Genomic DNA, 21,511 nt, shown 5'->3' on the forward strand with positions numbered 1-21,511 from the left:
GGATCTAAATATACAAATGTAATGTATATTTGTAATACATTGTTAAGTAATAAAAGCAAGTCATAGGAACAGTTTGTATATATAATTAGTTTTTTTTTTTATAAGATGGATATGCACAGTGTTTTCAAGAATTCTCAGATATTTTTAAAGTTTTAGCTTTGTTTCTAATTCAAATTGTGCCACAGTCTGGCTGGGCACAAAATCACGAGCCACTCAAGCAGGAACAAACTTTATTTTTTGAAACTGCCGCCAAATGTCCGGTACGCGCCCGGGAAGATTTTCAGTCCACCTACGCGGCCTCCTCCCGGACCCGCAGAGAGAGCTCCTCCCCTGGAACTCCCTCCTACTGTACTTCCCCAACCAATGGGAACTCTCCAGGAGTCCTGTAGCTGGCCTAGGTGAACAGCAGGAGTCCAATATCCATATGAATGCAAATCTTAACATAATCATATCATCTCAATGGCTAGCTGGCGTCACCTTTCCACCAAAAATGCCATGCATCATATACTTGGCTCTTAGCATCTCCCCCCTTCTGTTTAAGTAACAAGCAATCTGGCTAGGGACCGTGCCTGTTAGGTTTGTCCAATTCAACATATGGTTCTTACCCATCATCAGAAAACTGACTTTTAGGTGTCAGCCTCCTGTCTTAGGTTGATACCACTGCAATTGGATCATACCCGTCACTGACTACCGGTCCAGCATATAGTCATACTTGTGGATAGGCCTATGTACCAGTGGGGGGGTGAGGTTCTTTGCCTCACCTCTGTTGGCCCCCAAATTTGGCCTTGGTGCCGGTGGGGGGGGTGAGGTTCTTTACCTCACCTCTGTTGGCCCCCAAAATTAGACCATCACTAGTAGAAGGGAGGAGGATACAGAAATGTCATGACACCAAGTCATTTAACGGCTCCTAGGAAAAATTGCATCACTGGTGACACATCAGCAAAGATACGCTAGCACTACCATAATTCGCTGCATCAACAAATAGATCACAAAGCATACAAGTGATACATAGTCCAGGCAAGTTCTGTAAGCAGTTCAAAGCAGAGGAATCTATCAATATGTCCATATCCTCCCAAAATAAATCGACTCATTGATGGAGCATTACTTGTTGAGTTATAAATCATTGATTATCAGTTTACACGGTTTGTTGTGATAACTCTCGAAGAAGTTGTAGTTTGGTTTTATCTTTGTCTTCACCGGCACTGGGATGAAAATAGGAATTTTGACAATGATGCTAAAAAAAAATATGTAACATTTCAACAGGTACTAAGAAAACAATATTTAGAACAATTTACATTATCCTGAACAGAATTATTAAATATAATGAAAAGGAAAGGTGAAAGTAAACAAACAGATCTGTTAACCTTCTATTTGTTCATATATTAAAACAATCCTCAACAGCTGTTTACCCAAATTAAATTAAACTATTAAAATCACGTGAATAATAAAAAATTTTGGATCCATGTGCATGAGCGCTCCTCATATGTGATATATGGACGTACGCACATACAGACATACAACACAAAACAGAAGTGTGCACACGTAACATATAACACATAAGACAATAGTAAAGGCCTTGTAGCTTTACCTAGGTGAAATCTCCATTGCAATGTTCAAAAACTCCACAGTCAAAAAATAAAACTGATCAGAAAAAACATTAACCTAGGTCTGTATGAGCTCAAAAATAAAATAAAACTTTATGATGTGGGAAAAAGCAATAATAAAATAGATATTGAAAAAAGCATCCTGGTTAATCACTGTCTCAGATGTAAGAATAGCCAAGCTGGAGATCTGGATATCAGCTGTTATGGATTTGAGTCGAATCATCTTCCTTTTGGTCTGTAGAAATTGTTTTAGTTAGTCTCTCTGGAATCCAAATCGGCTGCTGTTCTTCCTGTGGAAAAACACAAACAGAGCTCCGACTCCAGACTATCACTGGGTCAGGACCTTTCCATTGTCCTGTTAGAATATCTTTCCAAAGTACCTTAGGCTTATGTACATTTTTTGGATACAAATGTCTTTCCGCAGCACTAAGCCCTGATGAATCCAAATTTAAAAAGTTTAGAGTAAAAAGGGTTATTTTAAGTTTATCTTTGGGGGATATATACCCCTTTCCAATTCCCTCCTTTTGTTTTAATAAGTACATTTTAATAGTTTGATGAGCTCTTTCAACTATGCCTTGTCCTTGTGGATTGTATGGAATTCCTGTTATGTGAGTAATGCCAAATGGTGAGCAAAATTGTTTAAAAGAGGTGGACGCATAACCAGGACCATTATCGGTTTTTAACTGTTTTGGAACGCCCACAGTGGCAAAATTTTGTAAGCAATGAGCTATAACATCTTTAGTTTTTTCTCCGGCATGAAGGGAGCCCATCAGAAATCCGGAAGAAGTATCAACTGTAACATGTAAATATTTTAATTTTCCAAATTCTGGCAAGTGTGTGACGTCCATCTGCCAAATATGGTTAGGTATCAGTCCTCTAGGATTGACTCCAAGATTAACTTGTGGTAAAAATGTCACACAATTTTGACATTGTTTTATTATATGTCGGGCTTGTTCTTTAGTTATTTTAAAACGCTTTTGTAAAGTATTAGCATTGACATGGAACCTTTTATGAAAATTTATAGCTTCTTCTATTGTGGAGAAAATATGTATGTCATGTGTAGATTTATCTGCTAACTCATTGCCCAAACTAAGGGCTCCAGGCAATCCTGTATGTGCCCTGATATGTCCTATAAAGAATGGATCTTTTCTGTCCCAGATTAGACTTTGTATAGTGGAAAACAAAGAGAAAACAGTAGAAGAAGGGGAAATCCTACCAGCATCTTCAAGGGATACTATAGCATTAACTACATACTGACCATCAGAAAATAAATTAAATACAGAATCTTTAAACATCATAAAAGCTTGTAATACTGCATTAAGCTCTACCTTTTGAGCTGATTGTTTGGGTACTAAAAATGTAAAAGTTTGATCAGGGGTACCTACTGCTGCTGTACCATTATTTGACCCATCAGTGAATATATTTGGAGCATTCGTGATCAGTGTTTTTCTTGTCATTTTTGGAAAAACTATAAGATGCGAAGACCAAAAAGACAACAAAGGATTAGATGGTAAGTGATTATCAAATGAAACATTAGATTTACACATGATTATTGCCCAAGTATTTAACTCATTAGCTAACTCATCAATTTGATCCATAGTATATGGAGTAATAATTTTATTGGGAGAAATTCCAAACACTCCCTTTGCTGCTTTTATTCCTTTGAGTATTAATTGTCCTACAGCCTCAGGATACCTAGTAAGAATAGTGTTAGGAGAATAAGATAAATATATCCACAATAATGGACCTTCTTGCCAAAATACTCCTGTAGGAATATTTTTTGTTGGTATTACAATAAATAATAAAGGCAAACTTATATCAATTCTATCCAAATGCATATTTTCCATATATGTTTCGATGATTTTTAATGCCTTTCTTACTTTAGGCGTCAACATGCGGGGTGAATTTGGATCTGATGGATCTTTTAGAATATCAAATAAAGGTCCCAACTCTCCTGTTGGTATGCCTAGATAAGGCCTTATCCAATTTATGTCTCCTAATAACTTTTGAAAGTCGTTAAGTGATTTGAGTTGATCTACTTGTATTTGAATTTTGGGTGGACGGACCATGGTTGAGGATAGTAAAACCCCTAAATAATTAATTGGAAGATTTAATTGTACTTTATCTATTGCTATCTCTAGATTATAATTTTTTAATAAATTTGTAAGTGTGGCATAACATTCTAGCAATGTGTTTTTATCTTTATGTGCCAATAACACATCATCCATATAGTGAAATATTTGTAGTTCAGGATTTTGATTTCTAAGTGGCTGGATTGCTTTGTTAACATAAATTTGACACATAGTTGGACTATTAGCCATCCCTTGAAGGAGTACTTTCCATTCATATCTCTGATCAAGACCTTCATGATTTAGTGCAGGGATAGTAAATGCAAAATGTGGACTATCCTCGGGATGAATTGGAATTGAAAAAAAACAATCTTTAATATCTATAGCTAAAACATACCAGATTTTTGGTAAAGCAGACAATTGGGGAATCCCTGATTGAGCAGGTCCCATAATAACCATCTCATTATTAATGGCTCTTAAATCTTGCAATAATCTCCATTTACCAGATTTCTTTTTAATGACAAAAATGGGAGTATTATGGGGAGATACGGAAGGTTGTATATGTCCCTCCGCTAATTGTTGTTTGACCAGGTCATGGGCTATTTGTATCTTTTCTTTAGTCAGGGGCCACTGAGGAACCCACACTGGTCTTTCTGATTTCCAAGTAATTTTGATTGTCTCAGTGGCCCTTTCTGAAAACCCAATCCATGTCTATTTGTTTCTTGATCTATTTGAATTGGTGCTGTCATACCTTGTTCTTGTTCTCTTAATCTTTCTTCTTTCCTAAAGCCTTGTCTAGCCCTAGTAGTGGGCGCATTAGGATTGATGTTATTTGTTAATGTCAAACCTAATTGATCTAGGACATCTCGTCCCCATAAATTTATAGGAAGATGATCCAATACATAGGGCTGTATAGTTCCTTCACATCCTTCAGGATCCTTCCAATCTAATACCATTGCACTTCTATGGGGATTAGTTGCCACTCCTAGGCCTCGAAGCGTTTGAGTGGCTTGTTGTAATGGCCAATGTTTCGGCCATTCTTGATGAGATATGATGCTAAGGTCTGCACCTGTATCAAGTAGCCCATTAAAGTCATGTCCTTGAATGTTTAGTTTTAGCATGGGGCGAGAATCTAGATTTAAAGACAGCATAGCCCAATCTACACCTGTGGAGCCTAATCCCTTGGAACCTCTTTCTACAGTACGACTGGAAAATTTATCATGTAGGCTGGGCATTATTAATAACTGTGCTATTCTATCTCCTGGTGAAATTACTGATATACCTCTTGGAGAACTAGCTATAATTTTTATTTCACCCTCATAATCGGGATCAATTACCCCAGGACTTATCATAAATCCTTTTAGTGTTGAAGAACTGCGTCCCAATAATAAGCCTACTGTTCCTTGGGGAAGAGGTCCTTTTACTCCTGTGGGAATGATTTGAACTCCCATCTCTGGAGTTAGTACTGCTCTGGCAGAGGCGCAGATGTCCAACCCTGCGCTCCCTCTAGTTTGTCTGATGAGGGATTTAATGGATAATGCGTCCTGGGCACTACCTTGATGGTGCTGCTGGGTTCCTCCATTGCCCCGTATATTTGTGTTTTGGGCCCCGGAGCATTGGGCCCTCCAGTCCGTTTTTTGGCAATGGAGCCTGATGTCTTTCTCCACGATATCGTGGGTAAACACTTGGTCCTTGTCTGTTTTTTGATAATGGAATACCCTCTATGGTGGTTTGAGAACGGCATTCATTAGCCCAATGTTTCCCTCTACGGCATCGTGGGCAAATACCTGGTATTCTATTCCTTTGATACCTAGCCTTGTTAAACCCTCCTCCTATGGGGCAACTCCTTTTAAAATGTCCTGTTTGATCACAATTATAGCATGTTTTTGGCCTGGCATCTAAAGCCTGTTGTACTGCTGCTAAGACTTGCCCTTGTTCATTAATGTCTCTACATAATTTTATATATGTGTTTAAATCTTCATGTTTCCATGGTCTGATGACCTCTCTGCAGCAACGATTTGCTTGGTCATAAGCCAGTTGTTTTATAAATGGCATTGCCTGTTCTGTATCTCCAAATACTCTAGAAGCTGTCTGAATAAGCCTATCTACAAATTCAGCGTAAGATTCATTAGCTCCTTGCATTACCTTAGATAATTGTCCTTGTAAATCTCTATGCCCCTGTAAAGTTTTCCATGCCCTAACTGCATCTACAGCAATTTGTGCGTATACGCCAGGATCATATTCAATTTGTTGCCGTTGACCCTCATAAGGTCCTTTTCCTAATAACATATCTAGATTTCTTTGAAGGTAACCGGCTGCTGCATTTCGCCTAGCTGTCTCCATGCAAAATTCCTCATTGGCAACCTTCCATAACAAATATTGTCCTCCATTTAGCACAGATGGGCACATGTTAGCCCAATCTGCTGGCGTCATGTCTAAGTTGGTAATAGATTCGACCATGCTCACAGTGAAGGGTGCTTGTGGCCCATAGGTTGTTACAGCCTCCTTTAATTGCTTCACTGTTTTGAAATCTAAAGCACGGTGAATTCGTTGCCCTCCTGCCTGCTCAAGTACAGGGCATGCTAATCTTTGGGGTCCTGCCTCAGGATTCCGTCCATCAACTATGGGAGTTGAGGGCCGCTCAGCTGTAGATGGAGCTGTTGGTTGAATTACGCCCTCTGGTGATAGAACGGGGTTAGTAGCAGCCTCCTGTTGTAATTCCCCGCCTGATGGTTGTTTTTCCTCTAAGCTTTCTTTCTTGAAATCTTCCTCTGTCTGACTAGCTTGAGAGACCTTCTCTTTCGCTTGGCCTAACATGTTTTCTACCATAGTCTGGACCTCTAACAATTTACTTAACAGTCTTTCAGTTTGTTTTTTACTAGTTTCTAATCTACTATAAAGGTAACGCAACCCAATAAGATAGCATAAAACAAAACCGAAACAGAATGAAACAAAAACCGAACAAAGAATAGTTGTATCAATTTTCTCTTTCTCAGGGCCGAACAACTTCAAACCTTGAGCCAACCATTTTTCCCAGTTTGCCTGAGAAAATTCTAGGGATAGGCAGCTTGAAACAAAAACAAGATAAATCAAAATGAGAACACATTGTTTTTTGAAATGGTCACCCATTTTGTTGCCTTCCCTCAGGGGCGAGCAATTTTACTCACCTCCAAGCTTCAGGCGTTCCCCGTGCGGGCCGCCAGTTGCCGCAGTCTGGCTGGGCACAAAATCACGAGCTACTCAAGCAGGAACAAACTTTATTTTTTGAAACTGCCGCCAAATGTCCGGTACGCGCCCGGGAAGATTTTCAATCCACCCACGCGGCCTCCTCCCGGACCTGCAGAGAGAGCTCCTCCCCCGGAACTCCCTCCTACTGTACTTCCCCAACCAATGGGAACTCTCCAGGAGTCCTGTAGCTGGCCAAGGTGAACAGCAGGAGTCCAATATCCGTATGAATGCAAATCTTAACATAATCATATCATCTCAATGGCTAGCTGGTGTCACCTTTCGACTAAAAATGCCATGCATCATATACTTGGCTCTTAGCAAAATTGAGTGATAACAATCAGTGATTTTTAAATGAAAAAAATTGTAAAGTAAGCAAAAGTAAAATATTCCTTAATATAACCCTCTACTGCTGTATCTAATGTCACATTTACAGACAAAAAAGAAGGTTTATCATTAGCAAAGAGCTATTTGTCTCTAAGAAAATGATTATATATATTTACTTGATTTAATTAATTCATAGATTAATTTTCTTTCAGGTTCGATCTGGGGCCAATGTTCTAATTTGTGGTCCAAATGGCTGTGGAAAGAGTTCACTCTTTCGTGTTCTTGGTGAAGTATGTACAAATTGGCCTCCAAATTTTCAGCCTTATTTTGCAATACTGTCTACTATGTTGTGAATTTTATGACTGACATCTTTCCTCTCTCCTTTTATAGTTATGGCCTCTTTTTGGAGGACGTCTAACTAAGCCAGAGAGAGGAAAGTTATTTTATGTTCCTCAGGTATGATCTTGAATTGTTTTGTAATGTTTAAGATCTTTTTATTTATGTTTTAAAAACTTACCTTCTAATGTTGCTATACTACTGTCAGAGACCTTATATGACTCTTGGAACACTTCGAGACCAAGTGATATATCCAGATGGAAGAGAAGATCAGAAAAAGAAGGGGATATCTGATCTTGTAAGGACTATTCATAATCTAGACCCATTGAAAATGCTCCCTTTCACATTCTTTTTTGAGTCAGTTAAGTATTCAGATTCCAGGTAGTTTGTCCCACCCTTTTAAGCCTTCCTGAGCCCTTAATTATGACTTTCTAAGTTGAGGTGAGGTGATAACCAGTTTGCTTAAGTGTGATCCTCACATGTACAGCTGTCTTTACATTATCACTTATTTTTCTCATTGCCCTCATCCTTTGATTATGCACAATAGCATTAATCTCTCTAAGCAGCTAAACATGTTTTGTCAAGGTTGATGTAGATAGGCATTGAAAAGTTCAGAACTACTTTTATGCCACATTATTTTTCCTGAAGAGTACCTCTTTAAATGGCATTGGCAGTTGAATTATAGAGATACTAATTTAAATAAAGCAATATAAAGAATATTGGTTTATCATAAGCTTGACTTTGTCTTTAATCATTTGCCTAAAGGTACTGAAGGAGTACCTGGACAATGTACAGTTGGGTCATATCCTTGAACGGGAAGGAGGCTGGGACAGCATTCAGGATTGGATGGATGTGCTTAGTGGAGGAGAAAAACAGAGAATGGCAGTAAGTATACTCTGAAGACTTATACAAAGTGCAATTGCTTGCTTGGCGTTGTTCTTAGAGTTCAGCATTTTGATTAATTAAGACAGTTTTATTGTCTTCTGTAGCATTTATTACAATAAAAATTAGTTTAAATGGTAAATTTGGAAATTTTTAACTTGCATGTAAATTTGGAATTCTGAAAAATTGATTAATAATATTCTGAAAGGAAAAGCTGCAGATCCAGTGGTATACTATAATGCATTTTTCTCAAAGTTGGGGGAAACTAGTGCATTGGCCTGGGATATATGATAAATCTGATTGGGTTATAAGATCTCTTTCTGTATCTTTTCCCCACAGATGTCTGTTTTGTCTTATTTATGCTATTCTCCCTGAAAGTACTAGAATTCATCAGCTCAATTTTATTATCATTTTATTCTCTGCTCTTGCTTTTCCCTTCACTATTATATGTATCTTTACTTACTGCTTAAAGTTGTTTTGAAGTTTTAAATTTTCCTAATATAAGGAAACATGTAGAAGGGACTATTTTAATTTTTACAACAAAACTTATCCCAAAACAAAAATATGGCCTAAACATATGTGTTAACAACGATACTTTGGATACCCTGTTAAGAGGGATAACTTATAAAGGGTCATCTTCTACCTATGCATTCCATAGTTTGAGGAGAGTGAGGATTTTCTTTCCTCAGTGTTAGCCTTATGGAAATTAGGGAAAACTATGGTTAAGGAAAAAAAGCAAAAGAAATGGTTTATGGTAGAATTTCTTACCTGTTATCTTTAGGTTATAGTCTACCTTTAGTTACCTAATTTTCCTAATATTGTTATTTGCCTGGCTAGTACATGAAATTATTAGTCAAGAGTGAAGAATGAATTCTAAACACAAAAGAAAAGAGATATATGCTGTATTCAAAATGGAAATTGGGCTGGAGGAGAGAGAGTTTGAAATAATTGGGCATTTCTAGAAGCCAGTTTAGAAGATAGCTATAGAAACAACTTCAAATTGAGAACAGATTTAAATTTGTATATTATAACTTCAAAAAAAATGAAAGGAGGAAGTTCATGGACACAGTGGAAACTCAGAAAAAATGACAAATGTGCCTAACTGAGAAATTCTGTGTATGTGGTATAAAGGAACAGTTGGGGTAGTATTTTGTGAAGGTGAGAAATTCAAGGGTGTGAGAGGGGGTGAGAGGATATCTGGGGAAAGCAAGGGATAGAAAGTTCAGGGAGAACCCTTAAAACCAGGCATTTATTACAATAAATAGTTGTTTGGGAACAACTATTACAGATATAAGCTCATCCAGTGGTACAGTGTGACCAGAGTGTGGCCAAGCCCCAAGCAGGGTGTGATCTGTATAGGCCAGTGTTTGGAGAGTTGAAGGTGAAGTTTAAAAGAGGGTTTGTTGTTTTGTTTCAGAGGGGCAGAAAGCAAAGGCTAACACAACAAGTATTAACATTGGTGAAGTGAGGTAAAGAGTATATGTGTGTTGATTTACTGTTCTTGAGTTGTCTTGGTAGGACTGAAAATTGTCAAAGTAAAACGTTTGGGGGAGGGCTGGGATTGTGGCTCAGCGGTAGAGCACTCGCCTAGTGCAGGTGGGACCCGGGTTCGATCCTCAGCACCACATAAAATAAAATAAAGATATTGTGTCCACCTAAAGCTAAAAAAAAAAAAAAGTTAGGGGGAAAGAAGGCATAATGTTTAAGAACCACCTACAATCATCTCTAAGAGTGAAGTTTGGTGTAAAACAAATGAACCAAAGGAAACTTGGATAGGAAGGTCAGGATTTGAATTTGGGACAAGAGAGGGAATGGAGTGATGTTTAACACAGGGAGGTCCAGTGAACATAGTGTACATGTAGGGGAAAAGATGACTAATTCATTATTTCAGCAGTGAAGCAAGCCTCTGTTGATCAGAGATTTAAGACATCCGAACTTATGATATCAGCTGAAACAATCCTGGCTAATGATGGCTGGGCCCAAATGGGTGCAGTGAAAAGGAGAAAATCTGTTCTGTGCAAGGCACTGCTAAGTCCTGCCCTTATAATCTATCAGGCGTTCCATATTATCAACTGACTAGGCAGCCATCAATTATAGCTAAGAAGAAAGTTCACTGGGATAATGAAGAGGGAAGATTGGTTTCAAATGGCAGTTCCTATCTCCCAGCATCCCTTTGAGGTGGTACAGTCCCACGTAAAGTCTTGGAGAACTTAAGCAGCTTTCTGATGTCTCACTGTTAAAGGCAGAACTGAGATTCAAGTGAGATGGGTCTAACACCAGAGCTCTTGCTCTTAATCCCAGTACGTTATGTATCTCTTGGTATGCAGGTGGGCTGCCTTACCAGTTCTCATTGTTCCTAGAAATCTCAAAAGTGACATTTCCTTTTCATTGCACCCATTTGAGCCATCCATCATTAGCCAGGATTGTTTCAGCTGATATCATTAGTTGGGATGTCTTACATCTCTGATCAAAAATTATCTTTTCTATTCCTCTATTCTTGCTCTCCCTAGTTAGTAATTTTTCAATCTTTAATTATGAAAAAGTTCTTATGGTAGAAAAGTGAGAATATTGATAAAAGCATGAAAGGAATCAAACCCTCATATCAGAGATATCAAAATTTTTAGTGTTTTAAAAATTCATTTTAATAATTATTTTTATTTTGCTTTAAATTGATGACTGTCCCCCTTCTTCAGACTCACTGAGCTCTCCAGAATATTTTCCTTTTCTATGTTATTTGGTCCTCTTCTGACTCTGCCTTCTTCCCTGTCTAATACAAGGACATAGTCCTGAGCCTGATGCATAGGAGATGCTCCAGAGACAGTCTTAAAGAGATGAACAGGTGATTTTGCCCCTTAACTTTCTTTCCTACTCCTTTTTCTTCTAAACCCCAAACCAAGAGAAGTTGTTTGCCTGAGTGTTTCTCTACCAGGCTTCTGAGCATGGCTGAAGAAATTGAGATGATGATGTATGGATTGGTGCCACCACATTTTTATGGTTTCCAGTTCATAGGCGTTCACAGCGTGGCTTGGCAATCATTTTACTTATTTTTACTCATCTCTCATTTTTTGTGATAATCATTTAGGAACTTCCTATCCTGAGTTTTCTACCCCATTGTTTACTCTACCACTCTACCATTACTTAAAGGAAAAAGAGAGGCTATTATTTCAGTTAAACAATAGCTAATTTTTGGTTGCTTAATAGGTGATAGACACTGTGCCAAGTACATTACACAAGTTATCTTATTTAATCCTTACAACAGTTCTGTGAGACAAGAACTGTGAATTTACAGAGGAATTGAACTTAAGTAAAGTTATGTAGCTTGCCAAACAGATATAGCTAGTGAATGCTAAAATGGGTAGAGGGGGTAGGCTTATTAAACTCAAGCAGCAATATGACTTGATAGCTTTCTTATGTTGTGGAATCAAGTAGCTGACAGCATAATGGAAGAGAGAGGGGCACACATACAGTGAGAAAATTTCCATGTGAGCATGGGTAGTGAAGGTGGGGGCAGAGAAGAGGACATTTGTGGGATGCCTTCCGATAACCATGTCTTCTGATTGACTTTGCACTGATCTGCTCTGCCCTGTTTCTGCTGTCCATGGCAGATATGCCATCCATCTTGGGAAAGGATAAATGTCTTCATCTGATTTCATGGGCCTTCTGTTCTGACTTGATCATACCCCTTGCCTTCAGTTTTGTACCCTTCCAGCCTCCATTTAAATTTAAGCAACCAAATGTTTAAAAAAGAGATTTTTTTTTTTTTTTTTTTTTTGCTCTTAAGTCAACTGCTGTCTAAATTCTAAGATTTGGTTAAGGTATATTGCCCTCTAATCTTGTTTGCTTAATGACCTTTACTAGTTTTAAACTTCATCTCATCAATTTTTGTTTCACTCTTAGCAATAAATATTCCCCATGTACTATATTTCCTCCTTTAAGATGACATTAAAAACAATTAGCTTTATTTGTATTGTTTCTATTTCTGGGAAGTAGAATTTTTGAGTTAGAATAATTTTCTTACTTTATAGGAATCCAAAATGCATATTTAATTAAAACAAATTTACCTTATCAGTTTTAGGTTTGCATGTGTTTACACAAAGTATTTCCTTTTTTGTGCTTCAGATGGCAAGATTATTTTATCATAAACCCCAGTTTGCCATTTTGGATGAATGCACAAGTGCAGTCAGTGTGGATGTGGAAGGCTACATTTACAGTCATTGTCGGAAGGTGAGTGTCACAGGTTCTTGGAGAATCTATGTCCCCTTCCCATTTGCTATGTCCAGCCAAATATGTATCCAAAGAGAAGAATCCAAGTTAGTAAGTAACAGAATTGCTATCAAAAGATGATGTCTTGCTTAAAGAATTTTAAACAAATGTTTGAATCTGTTTCCCCTTTACCTCATTACTTACACTAAGAGTTAACAAACTGATCATTCCTTAGATTGTTCAGTTAACTTCACCTGAACATGATTTAGTTTTTATCAGGAAAGATCAACAGTAATCGTTTGGCAGTTTTTAATGTATCCATTTTATTCTTTGTCCTGGGAAATATTTTTCCAAACTTCTAGTGAACAGATCTGAGTCTTGTTTACACTGCCATTCGTGAATAATTACTCAGTAGTTTCGGTTGTTGTTTTCCTTGAGGATTTGTTACCACCATCTGTTAGATATTTGAGAACAAGAATAATATTTCCTGTTTTATAGTTTCTTTGTAAATTAATGAGGTACAAGAGTATTTTAACATCTTATTCATGTTCTTTAAGAGTTTATAGTAGGGGCTGGGATTGTGGCTCAGCGGTGAAATGCTTGCCTAGCACGGGCGGGACCTGGGTTCGATCCTCAGCACCACATAAAAAGATAAAATAAAAGGCATTGTGTTGTGTCCATCTACACCTAAAAAAATAAATATTAAAAAAAGAGCATTTATAGTAAAATTTTATTTATAGTAAATAAAAAAGGTTATGTTGTATATATATATATATGCACAGACATACAAATACTTGATACATGTGTATATGTGTGTGTTTGTGTCTGTGTATAAATATATAAAATAAAAATATATAATGAATTCCTACTAATCAAACTGTGGTCACAGATCAGCAACATCAGCATTGTTTAGGTGTTTGTTAGAAATGAAGAATCTCATTTTGTTACTACATAGTAACAAAATCCCCAGGTGATTCAATGCACATGAAAGTTTGAGAAGCATTAGTGTAATGATGAAAAAATGAATTTGCTACATTCCTCTTTTTAGGAAGATTTTAACTACTGATTTCATTTCTTTAATGCTTTATTTTTTATTCTTGAATCAGTTTTAGTAACGTAATTTTTATGCAGTTCTTCACATTGCTTTTCAGTTTTTGTAGGTATTAGAGGTGTTTGTGGTATTCTCTTATTATAAAACCATATAGTCTGTATTTGTTCATATGATGTGGAGACTTTTCACTAGTAATTTTGACCATGTGGTTTCCTGTTATGTTCTAGTTATAGACTGTCTCTACATAAAATTGTATGAATTCTATAAAACACAAATTCTATTTAAAAGAAAAAAAATTTATACGCAGCTTCAATGATTGTGTACATTTATAACATTTAAACATGTATAGACAGAAAATGAGGTGTGATCTCCTTAAGCTTAGAGCTCTTTTACAGCTACATTACCAATACAAATTCACCAATTGAATATAGACAAAACTTAAGCACAATTTAGAATTTGTGCCATTTTGCTGAGAGTAAGCCACTGGTATGGAACTTAATTATGGAAAGATAAAATCTGAAGTTTTCAGATCTTTTAGGTTCAATTTTGCTATTATATTTTGGCTTAAGTTATTCTCATGTAAAGAATGCCTACATTAATTAGAAATCTAATTCAGTTATTATAGAAACATGAACAAATATAATATCTGAAACGAATTTTAAAAATCAGATTAGTATACATTTGAAATACACATTTTTTAATACTGTTAGTATACTTATTTTATGCAATTCATAACCATTATTCATAAGACACCCAGATTTATGGCATATTATAAGTTTTAAGTGAAACCACTTTGTGCCAGCAGAAGTGTAAGTACAAATTTGGGCACTGAACTCTCATGGTAGAAATGATCTAGAATATACTTAGACTAATTTTTAAAAATTATCAAAATGAAAGTAAAAGTTAGAAATCATGGGACATATGCTTGAAACCCATATACATGTATCTGTCAGCCTTGAAAGGTCTCTTGAGAAACAGTGATAGAGCAGAGTTTCTCATCCTCAGCCCTGTTAGCATGTTGGCTGGATAATTCTCAGGGCTCTTCTGTGTATTGCCATGTGTAGCAGCATCTCTGACTTCTACCCATTAGATGGCAGTAGTGCTCTCAGTTGTGACAACTAAATATGTCTCCAACATTGTCAAATGTCACTGGAGGGACAAAAATCACTCCTTGGTTGAAAACCACTGATTCAGAGCAGCTACAGTTGTATCTATTAGTGTTTTCTTGAAAATTTGAAGTGCAAAACTATAAATCCTTATTTTCAGTCTGAAATTCAGAAAGCTCTTAAAACTAGAACATTTCTCATTAGTTTTGTAATAAGCTCATTGGGTAACAAAACCTGGTCTAACAAAAAATACTTAAACTCTCGTTTCACTTAATGTCAGTGTTCATATATATTGCTACAGAAACATTCATGTGTAATTATAGAATTCTGCTTCAGAACCTTCCTGAGGAGGGGTGTTAAATAATAGATTTCCAAAATCTGAATTCCAAGACACATTGTAAAATAAGAGTTTTGATAAGAGATTATTACCCTGCATTTGAGAAGCAAGTTGACTACAGACATTGCTGTGGTGACTTTAATTTTTCTTGATTTTTTTACCTTTTGTTATTTTTATTATTGTCAGATTATCTTTTCACATATTTTCATGATAAATAGAAAATGTGCTAGGAGATATGTTTTCAGCCCAAAACAATATAATGCACTTAATGCCAGTTTAGTTTTTATTGTGTGATTGATGATTATTGCTTTCTATTACCAAAAAACATTTAGCATCCTTGTAAATTTTTCTTAATGACATTGAGTTTTACTATAGCCATGGAAGGTAGTTATCTTAAAAGCTTAAATATGTGTACTAGTTTAGTTTTTGACTTGTTAATATAAACTTCAGTCATTTTCGTTTCACTAGGTTGGCATTACGCTCTTCACTGTGTCACACAGAAAATCTCTTTGGAAACACCATGAGGTTTGTATTTCTTTCATTGTATGGTGGGACAGTGAAAGCTTACTTTATTTAAATATGTGAGTTGGAATGAATATGGTTTTAGATTTTATGGTATATATTCTCTAATAAATATACACCTTAAGGAAAAAAGGTGGTTTTATTTCAGTTTTATAAAAACATAGGACTTTCTTAGACATTATTGTAGTTGTCAGTTTTGAAAGCTACAAGGTGTATAAACAGTTTTAGTTATATGTGACAGACACTGGTTCTCTTATATTAAAACCAGTAATATTTACAAAATACTGTCACAAATGTAGTTAAGTTTTTCTTATCATCCAATATTGATATGGGGAAAAATTAAATGGCAAATTAAATATTTCTTGCTTTCATTCCTAAATAATGAACAAACTTTGAGCAAAAGAAGATTGGAGAAAAATTGGAACAGTGGTAAAGGTATCCTGTCCTAGGGATATTGCCTGATTAAGTGCCATTTGTTGCCAGGCTCAGGGCTGAGTGTCATGAGGGATGCAAATTACTGTTTTTACCTTTAGGAACCATATGGCTTAGGGCTGGCACATGCCCAGTGGTAGACTGCTTGCCTGGCATGCACAAGGCTCTGGAGTCAATCTCAGCACTACAAAAAGAAAAGGTTGAGATGATAATATAAAGTGACCTATATGAAATAATAAAATGCAGTGCACTTCTACATAGCTGTATGGATTCTAGTTTTTGTTATCTTAAGAAATATTATAATTTGTCCATTTTCCATAATTGAATGAGAAATTGAGTAACTAGAAATCAAAGTTTAAAATATATCAAAGCCTTTGTGTTTTCTTCAAAATTATAGCCATAGGACATGGACACATCTTATGTTTTACCTTTCCTCCTCTTTTGAAGGTATAAGCAAATAACAAAACAACTATCAGGCCAGTGATCATGTGAAGAGGGAAACACAAAAGAGTTGGAATATAAAGACCAGAATAACTAAAACATAGCAATGCAAAAAGTGGAAAACAAAAAACTTTTTATAAATAAGAAGTATGTAAATAAAAAATTACTAAGTAACAACAAAGCTTTGTAATTGCTGTCCTGTCTTCAGGGTAGGTTATTTAGACACATTATATAGCCCTTTTTAAGTAAAAACAACAAGTGAAAAACATTAGAGATTCTTGCAAATTATTCTGAGCTGACCTAGGAAATCAGGTAAAAAAAAGAAGACAGCCCTACTGAGCAGTCAGGGAGTGGCACAGGTCAGTCTACTGGTAGCTCCAGATCCTTGGTGCTTGAAGTATGGAAACATTCTAATTTGCGGGATGCATGTGGATTTGGTTATTTAAAAAGAATGTGAAAGCCTATATTTTATTCTTATAAAGGAAAGCACTATGAATTTTCTTAGTTACTGATTTTTCCCTTCTTTCCCATAGTACTACCTACATATGGATGGCAGAGGCAATTATGAATTCAAACAGATCACAGAAGATACAGTTGAGTTTGGCTCTTAGAGAAATCTGGAGTAACTGTACCTGCTTCAATGAAATCAAATTATTACAGAATACTCTTAGAAATACAAAGTGCATTGTAAAATAAAGTTGAGCTTGTTTTTTTTTTTTTTTTTTTTGAAAAAAAAAAAACAAAACAACGAATTAACTAGGTAAAGTGTAATTGAGGACATATTAAAACATTTAATATTATATAGGATATTGCTAATTGTGTATATGTTGGTTTAATTATTAATATGTACTAAGAATGTCCTTATTCTTGTGGTTAAAAACCTGCCTAAATTAAATTGGGCTTAAATCAGTGTAATCTGATTCATCCTGGGATGTAAACCATTTGAAGTCAGCTAATCTGACTTTTATGGCTCTGTCTTTTCCTTCAATGAAGAGCCCTGTTTAAAACTGGGGTCATCTCTTGTCCAGTTCAAACAAAGTAGTCTTGAGTTTCATTTTCTTGTGCCCCATGGTAATGGGAACCAAACGAATCACAGTATATTCTTAAAATGTATGACATCTCTTTGCTTAATGGCATTTATCACACAGTGGCAGATTTCTTTTGCTGCCAATTATACTCATTCCTTATATATGCCTTGGGGTGTACTTGACCCCAAGAGAGCCATTTGGACTTTATTAAGCTAAATAATAAATGTGCCCTTCTCAATCTGCAGGATTGAGTTGTTTTGAGGGTTCTTTGTGGTGATGTAATGAAAGTGTATGTATAGTCTTGCCTAGAAGGGATGGTTACTACATGTCACACCTAGTCTTCCCAATGTTTGGGATATTAAAATGCAAAGTTCTTACATGTCAAGCTCAAGGTCTTACAAGCAGTTTAGATCTTGAAGAAAATTGGACAGATTTGTGTGTTAGGAGCCTACTCTTTAGAAGCGTGGTGGTCATATGGTCTTAGACTCCAGGTGAGCCATAGGTAATGCACCACGTGAAGCAATGCACTGAGTATGCAGGGCCATCACAGTCTCTGACTGTGATTTTATTTTGAAGAATATGTTAAAAATTATCACACACATGGGTGAATTATGTTTCCTAGGTACTGGTTTATCTCTGAATCTTGAATAACTTTTTCACATTTGGGTTATTATATTAAAACTATCCTAAGTGAATTTCAGTTCACCAAACCAACATTAATGACTACATGTATTATTTGCACAAGGAGAACTGAATCTGAGTGTAATTAATAAGCTAGACATGAATCAGTTTTATCAACGTGGGTTTGGAAAGGGGCATTTTATAATCTTGTTTCTGCAACTGGTTTTATTTTTTGCAAAATTAACTAAAATCACTGGCTATCGAAGTAAACTTGATGTACTGATTACATAATACATAACATTCAGTTTTTACCACTTCTGTTTAGCAAACTTGTATACTTATTTTCTGTTCAGATTAAAAAAAAATCAGATACCCTATACAACCTTTGCTTGTTTTTTTTTTTTTGTTGTTGTTGTTGTTTGTTTATTTTTTTTATTCTGGTATCTAAATACTGGTGGTTCATGCATAGTTCATATAGTCTTGACTTGAAAAAAACAAAAATAAATTAACATTCAGAAAGGACCTTCAAGCACATGTCTCTTTTTACAGTTTTGTTGAATTTGGTTTGTATGTGCATTTATTTCTTTTTTAGAAAATCCTAATAAAATCTTCAGTGTACTTCACAAATGCTACTAAATACCTAGGAGACCTTGGCGCCCTAGGAAAGATTTTAAGACCCAAAAAGTACAGATTTTCAGATTTCTGGGCTGCCTTAAACCTGCTAATGGAAGTGTCCTCCTGGATGTCTCCTGATTCCTTCTGTGATGGATTCTTGCCATCAAAAGGGAGGGGGGTCTTCGTTTTTCAATTTAACAAATATAGTGCCTCATCATTCAAGGTATAGAGGAAGAGCCTTCTAGAGAATCAGTGTACATTAACATGATGAGGTTCTCTGAAGGTCAAAGATGAAGAAATCCATTGTTTCCTAAACATGATTGCACAGTGTAACATCTTTCTCTACATAATTCCTAGGACCATCTTCTACACACTACATTGAGAAATAGCAATTTAATCTAAAGAATAAAAAATAAGAGCTTTAGTCCATGAGAAGCATTCTGCAAACCAAGTATGTCACTTTGTATGCTAACATCCTACCTTTTTTTTTTCTTCTTTTTTTGGTATTGGGGATTGAACCCAATGGCACTTAACCATGAGCCACATCCTCAGCCCTTTTTATTTAGAGACAGGGTCTCACTGAGTTGCTCAGGGCTTCACTAAGTTGCTGAGGCTAGCTTTGGACTCCTGATCCTCCTGCCTCAGCCTCCTGAGTGGCTGGGATTACATAGCCATGCACCACCATGCCTGGCCCTCTACTTTTTATATAGTGAGAAAATATGTATGTAAATAACCATGGTGGTTTGCTACACATTGATAAAATAAAATATATCCAAGGTTTGTCTCTTTCCCTCTCTTCTAGAGATTAACATTTGCCTTATACAACTGTGAAGAAAATTGGACAGATTTTGGTGGCTCCTTGGTAGCAACCGTCATTTCCAAGTGTAATTTTTTAACTTCAAAATTTGGTATTTAAAAACATAGTTTGTGCCTAAAAGCAGAGTGTATTTTCTTCTGTCAGATAGACTTTAGCATTGTTGACTTTAGGAAGCCGTTTACTTTTTAAAAACCTACATTAGTAATTTTTCCCTTGTGAAGGATTGAAATGTTCTTTTTCTATACATATCATGAGCTTGTCACTTTTATTTTTTATTTTATTTTTTTTTAGCTTGTCACTTTTAAAAGAAATCTAGTACTAAAAACCTGAGAAGCAGTTACTTATACCCACTAAGAGCAACTATTTTTAATTATTGGGGGTAATTCTTAATTTTTTGAACAGGATGCCCGTAGCTATTGATTGATTTATTAATTTTAAACATTTCCTACCACCCATGTTTCTTCTACATTCTCCCTTTTGAATTAAATCATTTTAAAAGTTTGTTAACATTTTATTGCAGTACATATGCCAAAAAGTTCATAAATTTGAGCTCAGTGAATTTTTAAGAAAATGTACTTTTTGAGAAGGTAAGTTATAAATAACCACCCCTCCAGCTCCCTTTATATCTTTCCAATTCTTAGCCCCCAACTTCTGTCACATAAACTAGTTTTGCCTGGTTTTGTATTTGATGTATATTAGATAGCCTTTCACTTATGATTTTGTCCTTTCAGTGTTTCGAGACTGAGCCATTGTGACAGTAGTTCCTTTGTTTATTGCTGTGTAGTATTTAAACACATGAATAGGCCCTTACTTTTCATTCAGCCATTACCATTTTTGGTTTGGAGCTATTAAGAACAGTCTTTGTAAACATTTTAAATGTCTGGGCACATGTATCATTTTTGGAATGGAATATGCTCATCTTTGTTGTATACTGCTCAAGTTGTTCTTTTATACTCCATGAGAAGTGTAGAAGAACTCCAGTTTTCCCAGCCCTTGCTAATTCCTTGATATTGTCAGTGTTTTGTTTAGACTTATGTGTCTTTAGTCACCAAGTTAATCATTGTGGATTCATTTTGTATTTTCCCAATGACTATTGAAATGGAACTCATTTCATGTTTATTAGCTGTCTAGATATCATCTTCTTTGAAGTGCCTGTTTAGTCTTTGGGCCCTCTTTCTAGAATGTCCTGTTTATTCAGAGATTCTGTATATATTCTGAGTATGAGTCCTTATTAGTATTTAAGTGTTATATCAAAGTAGACTGTAAGACAATGATCATTTGTAGAAATAAAGATTTTTTAATGATAAAAGGATCAAACAGTAATTCGTAACAATTCTCAATTTGTATGTACTTAATAATATAGGCTCAAAACACATAAAACTGATAGGATTAAGGAAAAATACATAAACCCACTGTTTTTAAGGAAGAGTAATGCCTTGTGGTAGCTGACAGAATAACTGAACCAAAATTAAGCCCCTATACATAAATAAACATAACCTACCTGACCGAACAGACATACATACCCAGCAAATGCAGAATTCATCCGACCCTGAACATGATAGGTCCTTTCATTTATTTAAGACTTCTGGAATATTTTGTAGTTTTGTGTCTTTAATTTGCTTTATTTCTAAACATTTGAGGTTTGTTGATTTCAGTATCAGTGGGATCTGTTTAACATCTCATTTTCTAATTGTTGCTGTAATATAAAAATGCAGTTAATTTTTTTATATTGGTCTTTGGGACAGATTGTTCCCTCCTCTTCTTCCTCCTCCTCTTCCACCTCTTCCTCTTTCTTCCCCTCTTCCCCCCTTGGTCCTGGGGATTGAACCCAAGGTACTTTACCACTGAGCACATCCCCAGCCCATTATATTTTTATTTTGAGACAGGGTCGCACT

General features: G+C 35.9%; 1 protein-coding gene across 5 annotated transcripts in view; it reads left to right on the forward strand.

Moving 5' to 3' along the window:
* Abcd3 (ATP binding cassette subfamily D member 3) overlaps positions 1 to 17,283 on the forward strand; it is a 97,708-nt gene extending 80,425 nt beyond the window's left edge. For 2 of the 5 annotated variants that reach the window (XM_058585329.1, XM_058585324.1), the window contains 8 exons: positions 7,438 to 7,515; positions 7,616 to 7,681; positions 7,770 to 7,859; positions 8,327 to 8,446; positions 11,221 to 11,282; positions 12,563 to 12,667; positions 15,591 to 15,665; positions 17,069 to 17,283. In XM_058585329.1, coding sequence (XP_058441312.1) covers positions 7,438 to 7,515; positions 7,616 to 7,681; positions 7,770 to 7,859; positions 8,327 to 8,446; positions 11,221 to 11,282; positions 12,563 to 12,667; positions 15,591 to 15,665; positions 17,069 to 17,231 — 759 coding nt within the window. In that variant the 3' untranslated portion in view covers positions 17,232 to 17,283. Of the gene's footprint in view, positions 1 to 7,437; positions 7,516 to 7,615; positions 7,682 to 7,769; positions 7,860 to 8,326; positions 8,447 to 11,220; positions 11,283 to 12,562; positions 12,668 to 15,590; positions 15,666 to 17,068 lie in introns of those variants that run through there. The other 3 variants (XM_058585325.1, XM_046462089.2, XM_058585334.1) reach the window with 3 other exon arrangements.
* The last annotated feature ends 4,228 nt before the right edge of the window (positions 17,284 to 21,511 follow it).

This window comes from Marmota monax, unplaced genomic scaffold, assembly GCF_021218885.2.
Source record: "Marmota monax isolate L192 unplaced genomic scaffold, Marmota_monax_Labrador192_F-V1.1 WCK01_AAM20220418_F8-fsc00070, whole genome shotgun sequence".
Lineage (NCBI taxonomy): Eukaryota > Metazoa > Chordata > Mammalia > Rodentia > Sciuridae > Marmota > Marmota monax.